Source organism: Rhinoraja longicauda, chromosome 15, assembly GCF_053455715.1.
Source record: "Rhinoraja longicauda isolate Sanriku21f chromosome 15, sRhiLon1.1, whole genome shotgun sequence".
Classification (NCBI taxonomy): Eukaryota; Metazoa; Chordata; class Chondrichthyes; order Rajiformes; family Arhynchobatidae; genus Rhinoraja; species Rhinoraja longicauda.
In genome coordinates, this window is record NC_135967.1 from 37,490,537 (window position 1) to 37,503,115 (window position 12,579).

At 42.9% G+C, this 12,579-nt stretch overlaps 1 protein-coding gene across 1 annotated transcript in view; it reads right to left on the reverse strand.

The window, feature by feature from the left end:
- The window catches only part of LOC144600419 (uncharacterized), a 74,181-nt gene that overhangs the window by 11,924 nt on the left and 49,678 nt on the right, over window positions 1-12,579 (reverse strand). Inside the window, exons 12-16 of the mRNA XM_078412009.1 lie at window positions 8,757-8,866; window positions 7,536-7,637; window positions 3,751-3,920; window positions 2,179-2,281; window positions 951-1,112 (exon numbers count right to left, since the gene is read on the reverse strand). Coding sequence (XP_078268135.1) covers window positions 951-1,112; window positions 2,179-2,281; window positions 3,751-3,920; window positions 7,536-7,637; window positions 8,757-8,866 — 647 coding nt within the window. The remainder of the gene's footprint in view (window positions 1-950; window positions 1,113-2,178; window positions 2,282-3,750; window positions 3,921-7,535; window positions 7,638-8,756; window positions 8,867-12,579) is intronic.

The following is a 12,579-nucleotide window of genomic DNA, read 5'->3' on the forward strand; positions in this document are numbered from 1 at the left end:
GAATCACCCCAGGTTCCCCAGTCTGTTCACATAGCTAATGCCCCTCATCGTTCAAGTTCACCTCTTGCACAATCTCTTCAAAGCCTTAGCATTTCACTGGTGTGGTAAGAGTTTACAGTAAAGACAAGAGTTTTTAATTGCCATTTGCACTTGTATTTATATTCTTATTTGCAGCAGCATTACATGCGCATTTAATGAAAACATTAAAGATTAAGTTTAGAAAAAGCTTTGTGACTTTTATTCGTTGCTGAGATTATGCAATACATGACAACTTCTCAGAAGTTCATATGTTATAGGAGCAGAATTAGGCCATTCAGCCCATCAAGTCTACTCCGCCATTCAATCGTTACTGATCTATCTTTCCCTATCAACCCCATTCTCTTGCCTTCTCCCCATAACCACTGACACCCTTACTAATCAATTTGGATTTACAACATTTTATATGTAATCTATACTTTTGTGTGTTTGATAAGTCTATGTTGCTATCAGGAACAGTTTCTTCCCAGCTGTTATCTGGCAACGAAACCATCTATCACCAACTAGTGAGTGGTCCTGAACTATCATCGACATCATTGGAGACCCTCGGACTATCTTTAATCGGACTTTATCTTGCATTGAACGTTATTCCCTTTATCATGTACCTGTACACGGTTGACGGCTCATTTGTAATCATGTATAGTCTTTCCGTTGACTGGATAGCACGCAAAAAAAAACTTTTCACTTTACCTCGGTACACGTGGCAAAAATATCAATTAAACCAAACAACATAGTTGTGCCTCAGCAACAAACTCAACTTGCCATCGCTTGAATTAATCTCTACAATTTTTAACCAAAGGACCGTAATAATCTCACCACCATTGTTGATTGCAACCCCATTTTAACTAAACTGCAGCCGTGCACAGACAGACCATGGGTTTACAGGTAGATTTCCAACATTTTATGTTACTTACCCTCGATTTTAGAAGATACCAGTTTAGTTCCCGATTACTCCAGTCCCAGCTGGCTAAATCCAGATCCACCTCTCCCAAAAAACTATTCCGGCCCAACGTGTCATTATGCCAGATGGACAAATTAAGTTTTTGGATCAGGAGAACGCTCTTCTCAATTTTATACTGTTGGGAAATAAATAAATAACATAAAAAATTTAATTATTCACCTAGTTGGTAACAAATGTGGTAGATTAAAGCATTTCCTCTTCATCTGTGAATTGGCCATTAAGTAGATAAGACCAGGTACCAAATTAATTAGATATTAAGACAGACACAAAAAGCTGGAGTAACTCAGCAGGACAGGCAGCATCTCTGGAGAGAAGGAATGGGTGACGTTTCGGGTCGAGACCCTTCTTCAGACTGATATTAATTCCAATGCTCTTTGTAGAATCTGGAAGACAACACTTACCTACAAACAGGGACCAGATTTGAAAAGTGATTAATTGTGGAAACACTGGAACAACCCAAAGATGTGAAGTTTTGGAGTAATTCAAAGGGACAGGCAGTCTCTCTGGAAGACATGGATAGGCGATGCTTCAAGTTGGGACCTTTCATCAGATTTATTGTAGTAGGGGGAGAAAGCTGAGAAGAGGCTGGTGGAGGACTAGGCATAGAAACATAGAAGTAGGTGCAGGAGTAGGCCATTCGGTCCTTTGAGCCAGCATATGATTATGGCTGATCATCCAAAATCGGTACCCTGTTCCTGCTTTTTCCCCATATCCCTTGATTTCATTAGCCCCAAGAGCTTTATCTAACTCTCTCTTGAATACATCCAGTGAATTGGCCTCAACTGCCTTCTGTGGCAGAGAATTCCACAGATTCACAACTCTCTGGGTGAAAAAGTTTTTCTTCATCTCAATCCTAAATGGCCTACCCCTTATTCTTAAAAGTGTGATCCCTGGTTCTGGATTCCCCCAACATCGAGAACATTTTTCCTGCATCTAGCCTGTCCAATCCCTTCCGAATCTTCGGCCTGGCAAGTGCAATCTGAAGAAGGGTCCAGACCTGAAACGTCACCTATCAATATTCTCCAGGGATTCTGCCTGACTCGCTGGGGTACTCCAGCATTTTGTGTCTTCTCTTGGTAAACCAGTGCCTGCAATTGCTTACTGGTACATTTTGCATTTCCAATACTAGGTTTCTAGCAAGTTGCTGTCTCAGTGCGGATAGAAATGTCCCATCATTATACCTTCAATATTTCATTGTAGGATGGACTAGTGGTTCTCTTCTTGGCAGAGGTCTTCCTCTTGCCCATGCGTGCCTTATCTGGCAGCAAGTAGGTCTTTACATACCTGTAATTAACCAAAACAACATCCTTCAGCTGCAAAATCTATAATAAAGTCTAGCATTTCAAACAATTAGAATGCTACCACTTAGCTTGCTACATCCTTCTCAATATTAGTGGTAATTTTTTGTTTGTTGTACAGATACAGCACGGAAACAGGCCCTTCGGCCTACTGAGTCCATGCCAACCAGCGATCCCTGCACACCAACTCTGTCCTACACACAGCTCGGCCTGTACCTCTCTCAACCTTTCTTATCTATGTACCTGTCCAAATGTCTTTTAAATGCTGTTATAGTACTTGCCTCAACCACCTCCTGTGGCAACTCATTCCATATACCCACCACCCTCTGAGTGAAACAGTTGCCCCTCAAGTTCCTTTCATCTCTCACCTTACACCCATGTCCTCTGGTTCTTGATTCCCCTACTCTGGGTAAAAGACACTGTGCATTCACTCTATCTATTCCCCACACAAGGTTAAATAATGCCTTAAGGAGCTCCAAATATCGATTCATATTCAGTGATTCTCGCACTTGTACAAGTATTAGCAAGAGTTCTGAAACATTATTTAGGCAAAGGATAGAAAACTGCAATAGAGCTTTAAAATGAATCACAGATTCACGAGCACCACTTTTGCATTACCAATCAGACCAAGAATATAATTTCACATGAATAATAAGCGATCAGGTGACTTCTATTGAAAACTTTATAGTTACTATGTTAATACAAGTGATTTTAGCTTTGGAAAGTAACTGGCAACTGAGCTGTCATCTCTGTGAAGAGAGGTGGTCAAACAGCAAGAGGCATAGGATTGATACTGAAGTGACACAGGATGCTTGCCTTATCTCTCATACGTTAAAGAACTAATGTGAATAATGTCAGTGAGGGAGGAACAGCGAGTGTAAAAGAATAACAGTGGCGTAGCTGGTAGACCTGCTGCCTCACAGCGCCAGGGACCCGGGTTCGATTCTGACCTCGGGCGTTGTCTGCACGGAGTTTGAACATTCTCAGTGACCGTGTGGGTTTTCTCCGGGTGCTCCGGTTTCCTCTCTCATCCCGAAATCGTTTGACTTCGGGATGAGGGAGGAAACCGGAGCACCCGGAGAAAACCCATGCGGTCACTGAGAATGTTCAAACTCCGCGCAGAGTTTGTGGGTTAATTGGCTTCTGTAAATTACCCCAGTAAATGTGTAGGGAGTGGGAAAGTGGGATAACATAGACTACTGTCAATGGGTGTTCGGTGGTCGCGTGGACTCGGTGGGCCTGTTTTCATACTGTATCTCTACAACTAAACAAATAAAGCAATAGCCCACCATACATGCTGGACGGGTGTGTTAAATCCAACACAGAGAGAAGGGAAGTTGAGCCATCAGAGGACGGATTGTTTCTCTATTGGTGTGGCCTCTGCCATGATGCGGACAGGAGAGTTTTAAAAAAAGAAGAGGAGGAGGAACAATGGGGAAAACAAAGTCTACTTACGCATCCGTTCGACCCTTCTTCTCATCCGCCAAGGCAAGATCCTTACACTGACTCACATAGATTTGGAACTCCTTATTCTTCTCGTTATAATCCAGAGCAAACTGTACATGGCCCTGAGCATCAATGCTCCCAAAATCAGCACTGTAAACGCTCATGATGCTTCCACTCACCTGAAAATAGACAATAGACAATAGACAATAGGTGCAAGAGGAGGCCATTCGGCCCTTCGAGCCAGCACCGCCATTCAATGTGATCATGGCTGATCATTCTCAATCAGTACCCCGTTCCCGTCTTCTCCCCATACCCCCTGACTCCACTATCCTTAAGAGCTCTATCTAGCTCTCTCTTGAATGCATTCAGAGAACTGGCCTCCACTGCCTTCTGAGGCAGAGAATTCCACAGATTCACAACTCTCTGACTGAATGGCATTAAATGTACTGTTATATCTACAAACCCATCGTATCATTGTTCAGTCTGGGCCATGTATCTAAAAGGTTACAAGAGCTAGCTAATACAGGGAATTTGTACACAGAAATATCATATTGTTAGTGTCCAACTGTAGTTGACTCATGAATGAGTGAAACTCCTCAAATAATCTGCCATCGGGAAGCAAACTGCAAACTTAAATAACTTTATTTTTATCCAGAAACATTTGGACTGGTGCATGGATAGGACTGGTTTCGAGGGATATGGGCCTAAAGCAGGCAGGCTGGACTAGTGTAGATGGGGCATGTTGGTCGGCATGGGCAAGTTGGGCTGAAAGGCCTGTTTCCACATTGCATGATTCTATGACTTTCTTATCTGGAAACAAAAATAATTTTCTTTAGTAACTAACAGAATCTTTAACGAATAATCTAATTGTTTTTTCCAACAAAATAAAAGAGATACTGCTAATGTTTTGAAATTATGACAAAATAATCAGAATATAGGCTTCAGTTTCTTTATCCACACGTGCCAAGCTTTAAAAAAACAGGCACATAGAGCATAGGGCAGTACAACACAAGAACAGGCCCTTCGACTCACAATGTTTGTGCCGAACATGATGTCATGCTAAACTAATGTCTTTTGCCTGCACGTAGTCGAAATCCCTCCATTCCCTGCATGTTGGTGCAGTCCTTAAATGAATGCGGACCAGAGGACATGAGTTCCTTCAAAAGGTCATACAGTAATATCTCATACAGACTGCACGCACAACTGGTTAGAAATTCCAGCACAGCCAAATGGTCTGCTGAAATGGCACTGATGTAATGGAGCTCATTGTTCACTGTGGTGGACTTCAGTTGTGACCAAGTCCTTGGTCTTGATAATGTGGGAGCTAGAACCAACCTCCAAAGGCCAAGCTCAGGAGGTTGGCCAATGCCCCATGGTGACCCTGATCTGAGGTGAGGGTATCAGAGCCCAACATTTAGGGAAGGTATCACAAAATGCTGGAGTAACTCAGCAGGTCAGGCAGCATCTAGGAGAGAAAGAATGGGTGACGTTTCGTGTCGAGACCCTTCTTCAGACCCAACATTTAGGGAGGTTTCTCTCTCCACAGATGCTGTTTGGCAGCTGGGATATCAGGCATTCAGCACTACTCACTAAAAGTGCTGGCATTGAAATCATGCCCGTTTTATGAAGGTAAAGGTAAATCCAAGCAGGAAATACCTGATCAAGTTTTACCTGGAAATGATCACAAACACGAAAGATTGTAGGTTAAAACGGTTGGTATAACAGTGTTGTGTGATTACATTTCAAGGCAATAATTCTGTTTATTTACAACACACAAAAGGCTAAGCAGAAGAAACAAAGTCAATCAATTTCTGCAGAGTTAGAGGATGGAGAATAAAAAGAATTCTGATGTAGGTATGGAACTCTGAAATAAGATTTAAAACTATGGGACCAAGATATGATCAAGAATCGCCCGTACCCCAGTTTCCTCTGTCACATATACAGTGTACATGAGCGTTTATCAGCTCTTTAATCAGGCTCCAATATTACTTTAGTCATGTGGACACTGGAGAAGTGGGTAGCAGGGAGGGATGGGGAAATGCACACATCAAGGGTCACTGTTGTGCTGCCACACACTGTGCATCAACATAGGTCACACATGCCCAACATCACTGGCCAATTTAACACTGGCTGCTTCTGTTTATAAGTTAATGTAACAGGTATGACCAGTCAGTATTTAGAACGAGTTTAGAGATACAGCATAGAAACAGGCCCTTAAACCCACAGAGTCCATGCCGGCCATCCATCACCCATTCGCACTAGTTCTACGCTATTCCACTTTCTCGTCCACTCTCTATACACTAGGGGCAATTTACAGAGGTCAATTAACCTACAAACCTGCACGTCTTTGGAATGTGGGAGGAAACCGGAGTAATCCCACATGGAGAACGTGCAAAGTCCACACAGACAGCACCCGAGGTTAGTATCAAACCCAGGTCTCTGAGCTCTGACCCAAAACATCACTTATTCCTTTTCTCCAGAGATGCTGCCTGACCCGCTGATCTACTCCAGCTTTTTATCTCGATCTCCATGTCTCTGTCGACATGAGGTAGCAGCCCAATCAGCCTGGCCACTGTGCTGCCTAAATTAGGTATTACAATTACACATTGAGGAGTAACAGACAAAACACAATTGGCGACCTCAAACTCTCTAACAGTCAACTAGAAGCTGATGGAAATACTCCACTTGGTTTACCATTCCATCTACATTTACAGCGGACACGGAATATTCACCAACAGTGTCAGGAAGCAAATTTTCTAACTCTTGCTATTCATGGGCCTCGAGGCTATCAAAATAACAAGGTCTTTTACCAGGGTGCACATGGTCCCTTTTTCCTTAAATTGCATTCACAGGTTGGAATTTGCAGACTGGTTTGTACCTTTACTGCGCAGGTGCAATTCTGTGGCAAGTCAGGTAACCGAGAACTCCGGTTCAAATAAATCTGCTTGCAAATAACTGTTCTTCAGCCTGCGGTAACAACTGATGCCAAGGTCTTTTCGCAACACTGTGAATGCATTCCAACACTAAAATCTGTAGCAAATAGTATATGTCATAGACAGCTGATTGGACAAACAGAGGTATTGAGGGGCACACGCAAAACACACAGTGCTGGAGGAACTCCATAGGTCAGGCAGCCTCTGTGGTGGAATGGACAGGTGACATTTCAGGTCAAGATGCTTCTTCAGACAGAAGAAGGATCCTGACCCAAAATGCTGCAAGTCCATTCCTCCACAGATGTGACCTGGCCTGCTTAGATCTTCTAGCACTTTTTGTTTTGCTCAAGATTCCAGCATCTGCAGTTCCTTTAGACTTTAGAGATACAGCGCGGAAACAGGCCCTTCGGCACACCGAGTCCGCGCTGACCAGCGATCACCCCGCACACTAACCTACACAAACTAGGGACAATTTTACAACTTACCGAAGCCAATTAACCTACAAATCTCTACATCTTTGGGTTGTGGGAGGAAACCGGAGCACCTGGAGATAACCCACGTGGTCACAAGGAGAACGTACAAACTCCGTACAGCCAGCACCCATAGTCAGGATCGAACCCGGGTCTCTGGCGCTGTAAGGGAGCAATACCATTGCGCCACCGCGCGGCCCCACCCCTTTGTGTCTCCATTTTATTGACGATCATAGCCAGTCGAGTTAGCAGAATCATCAACAGGATACTCGAAGTGACAAAATAATTTGAATGTTTGTAGTACAGGGGAGCACATACAGCTTATGCAAGAATAATTATATGCAGTTTCCAGCCAACAGATTTTGTATGCTACTTGTGAATAAATTCATACCGAAGATACAGATGCCATATCTGAAGAGTGGCTGGCATCACTCGGAGTCTTCCTGTGCCATCCAATGTTGAAGCTGATCTCTGAAGCTGAATCAGATTCACTCTGACAAAACAAGACAAGCAAGTTGAATAAAGCTACTCAATATCATTTCAAATAGAAATCGCACAGCATCCACAGATTTAGCTTGGTTTAGAGAATCAGCGCGGAAACAGGCCCTTCAGCCCAGCAATTCCGCTCCAAGCCCGTACACTTGTCCTATCCTACACTTTCAATTTTTACCACAGCCTATTAACCTACAAACCTATACATCTTTGGAGTGTGGGAGGAAACCAGGGCACCCGGAGAAAACCCACGCAGGTCACGGGGAGAATGTACAAACTCCATACAGACACCATCCGTAATTAGGATCGAACCCGGATCTCTGGCACTGTATGGCAGCAACTCTACTGCTGCGAAACCGTGCCGCGACAAGATCCTTCGCCATAAGTGACGTGGAGCATAATTTCATATTCCGATTATTCATTTGTTTTGCTTATCAAGTAATTTTAAAGCAGTTATAAAATTCTTGTTCCTTCCACAGAACAGGAGATTTATGTTGGTTTTGCTAACTCCAGCTCACGACGGATCAGCCTGAATATAGTGGACTCACCAGGGATAGCTAGAGTGTGGGTAATACGAGGAACTTGCCTTTCCCAGCTACACAAGGCTCACACTAGGAAATAACTCTGCAGCGCTGCTCCCCATGGTACAAAGGCTGTTCAAGGTTAGTTTATCGAAGAAAACATATTGTTCTGGAAATTGCCTTGGAAATGCAATTGTTTTGTTCTCTTCAGAAATACAGCAGCAATCACTCAACCCCAGCCATTTCCCACAAACCGGTCACAGGAGGAATTATCCTGCAATTGTTTGCAGTTGGTTATTTATTTGAATGCGGAATAGTAGCCAGTACATCAATGAAAACCCTACTCAATTAATAAGATGCGTTTGACATCCAAACAATTGTCATAACAGATTACTGGACATCTTGCTTTATTGTGTCATAAGTAAATCAGTGTTGATTGGAAATGAGATCAGCAGCAGAATTGTCGCGCAGTGGAAATAACTTATGAATGTTGGGTTTAAAGTAGTTCTCAAAATGAAAAATGTCTTTAATTCCATTCATTCAGTTATGCCCCAGCACTTATTCAATTCATGCCTCCTATTCACATCGATGTTTCATACCTCAGATATCAGCATTGGGACAGACTTGCTCAGTTCCTTCACCCTGGTGTGCTCCAAGGCTGGAGTCCTCATTACAGATGGCTTATCATCAGCCGATGACTGGTCACTGCCTGGGGAAAAGAATTAATATTGGCATTAAAACACAAAATCTTTTTAGACATCAACCAAGGACACTTAGCATAATGACATGCTTTGCCTGCATTTCTTTATATAAAATCTTGGACATAACATTATAACGACAAAGAACCAGTTTGGAAAAGGCCAGGACTTGGCATAATCCTACCCACGCTTGACAAATATTACCTGTAAGAATCACAATGCCAAGACTAAGAGAGCAGGAGAACGGTTGAACTAACTTTCTGAGATAAAAAATACTGGAGTAAGAGAGCTGAATCAAACAAGTCAAGTCATTGTGTAGAAACAAGAAACTGCAGATGCTGGTTTACACACTAAAGTTTACAAAGTGTTGGAGTAACTCAGCAGGTCAGGCAGCATCTCTGGAGAATGTGGAAAGGTGTTGTTTCAGGATAGGACCTTTCTTCAGGGTCCCGACTCGAAACGCCACCTATCCATGTTCTCCAGGTCATGCCACCGACCACCTACACTGTCACTAAATGCTTCTTTACTCTGAAGGCACAGTAAAAACATCTAATTCTACAATCCATTTCTACTGCCAGGTTTAGTGGCTTTCTTTGGCCAATTGCAGAACTGGACATCACCAGCTAAAATAAAACAACTTTATCATTTAAAATGTGTTTGATAATTCGGCATCATTGCAAGTTAATTAACAAAGACTATTATGTACTTTAACTACATTCATACCAAATCCAAACATTGGAATATAGCAAAATGCAATCGTTATTACAGTATGCCTAAACGCAATCTGAATATCTGAAGTAGACCTTCCAGTCCAGATGTAACATCAAATGGTCATTTCCCTCCACAGATGCTGTCTGACCTGCTGAGTTTAGTTTTAGTTTAGAGATACAGCATGGAAACAGGCCCTTTGGCCCACCGAGTCCGTGCTGACCAACAATCCCTACACAATAACACTATCTTACACACTATAAGGACAATGTATAATTTTACTGAAGCCAATTAACCTACAAACATACACGTCTTTGGAGTGTGGGAGGAAACCCGGAGCAAGCCAACGTAGTACCCAAGAATGTGCAAACTCCGTAGACAGCACCCACAGTCAGGATCGAACCCAGGTCTCTGGAGCCGTATGGTTGCAAATCTACCTGCTGTGCCACCGTGCCACCTAGTTTTTCCAGCTGCTCTCCATCCATGCTTTGCATAAAGTTAATGTTTCTTCAAAATGTTTAGCATCAGAGTCATGCAACATGGAAACAGTCCCTTCTGCCCAATCTGTCCAGGCCGACCAACATGTGCATGTCGACCAAGTTGCCCCCATCTATACTAGTCCCACCTGCCCATGCTTGAGCCATATATACCCCTTTAAATCTATGCGATCCATTTCCTATCCAATCTGTCCAGCAATTATCTCTCCCCTAATATGCACACACACACACACACACACACACACACACTCACACACACACACGTCAAAATGGTACCATACAAAACAAAGCATACACTGTTAAAATTAACAGTCAATGCTTGGACACGGTGAAATATTGTGATTGGGTTACTGCCTGAGTTAGTTTTTAAAAATTAATTACACAGTTGAATGAGGTCCCTTTAAGGGTGTAATTTTCACAAGAAGGCCTGTTCTGGGAGAGAGAGAATGTCCATTGTTTTCCTCACAATGCCGCTTGCACAAACATGATATTGGGTTAAAGGTCATCACATCTGTGATATCTTGAGCTCAGACACAGAATAACAAGTTAACTCACTGCTGACCGGAACATGACTGCACAGCTGTACTGTGGTTTATTCAATCATTTACAATCCTCCAACCAAAGGTGGCGCTATGACAACTCCTTACATCCTAATTTAAAAAAATCCTGGTAGACATTTTGTTTTTGAATATAACCAACGGTATGAAATTATTACAATTTTGTCTGATAGTTTACTTTTATATAACCTAAATAAAATGAGGGCATCATGCATATATGTTGCATATACAATGATATGTGCATTTCAGGAAATAACTTCACAAATTTAACCTAACCACTGGGTTTCTCCTTCTTTCTGGATATCTTCTCTGACCAAAAGTTTCTGACTGTTTAGAACCACTTGGACTCATTTTTAATTGAGTCAAGCCTTCCTTTTGACTTACATTCATAGATTCCAGTCCATCAGTCAATTTTGTTTGAATATCAACCCCACTTGCATCTCCATTTTCAGGATGATTCAAACTCTCACTAACTTGTGTACCTTCTTGCACCAGAAGACAGAAGCAGGGGAATTTATTATGGGGAACAAAGAAATGGCAGACGAGTTAAACCGTTACTTTGGATCTGTCTTCACTGAGGAAGATACACACAATCTCCCAAATGTTCTAGGGGCCGGAGAACCTAGGGTGATGGAGGAACTGAAGGAAATCCACATTAGGCAGGAAATGGTTTTGGGTAGACTGATGGGACTGAAGGCTGATAAATCCCCAGGGCCTGATGGTCTGCATCCCAGAGTACTTAAGGAGGTGGCTCTAGAAATAGTGGAAGCATTGGAGATCATTTTTCAATGTTCTATAGATTCAGGATCAGTTCCTGTGGATTGGAGGATAGCAAATGTTATCCCACTTTTTAAGAAAGGAGGGAGAGAGAAAACGGGTAATTATAGACCAGTTAGTCTGACATCAGTGGTGGGGAAGATGCTGGAGTCAATTATAAAAGACGAAATTGCTGAGCATTTGGATAGCAGTAACGGGATCATTCCGAGTCAGCATGGATTTACGAAGGGGAAATCATGCTTGACAAATCTACTGGAATTTTTTGAGGATGTAACTAGGAAAATTGACAAGGGAGAGTCAGTGGATGTGGTGTACCTCGACTTTCAGAAAGCCTTCGACAAGGTCCCACATAGGAGATTAGTGGGCAAAATTAGGGCACATGGTATTGGGGGTAGGGTACTGACATGGATAGAAAATTGGTTGACAGACAGAAAGCAAAGAGTGGGGATAAATGGGTCCCTTTCGGAATGGCAGGCAGTGACCAGTGGGGTACCGCAAGGTTCGGTGCTGGGACCCCAGCTATTTACGATATACATTAATGACTTGGACGAAGGGATTAAAAGTACCATTAGCAAATTTGCAGATGATACTAAGTTGGGGGGTAGTGTGAATTGTGAGGAAGATGCAATAACGCTGCAGGGTGACTTGGACAGGTTGTGTGAGTGGGCGGATACATGGCAGATGCAGTTTAATGTAGGTAAGTGTGAGGTTATTCACTTTGGAAGTAAGAATAGAAAGGCAGATTATTATCTGAATGGTGTCAAGTTAGGAGGAGGGGGAGTTCAACGAGATCTGGGTGTCCTAGTGCATCAGTCAATGAAAGGAAGCATGCAGGTTCAGCAGGCAGTGAAGAAAGCCAATGGAATGTTGGCCTTCGTAACAAGAGGAGTTGAGTATAGGAGCAAAGAGGTCCTTCTACAGTTGTACCGGGCCCTGGTGAGACCGCACCTGGAGTACTGTGTGCAGTTTTGGTCTCCAAATTTGAGGAAGGATATTCTTGCTATGGAGGGCGTGCAGCGTAGGTTCACTAGGTTAATTCCCGGAATGGCGGGACTGTCGTATGTTGAAAGGCTGGAGCGATTGGGCTTGTATACACTGGAATTTAGAAGGATGAGGGGGGATCTTATTGAAACATATAAGATAATTAGGGGATTGGACACATTAGAGGCAGATAACATGTTCCCA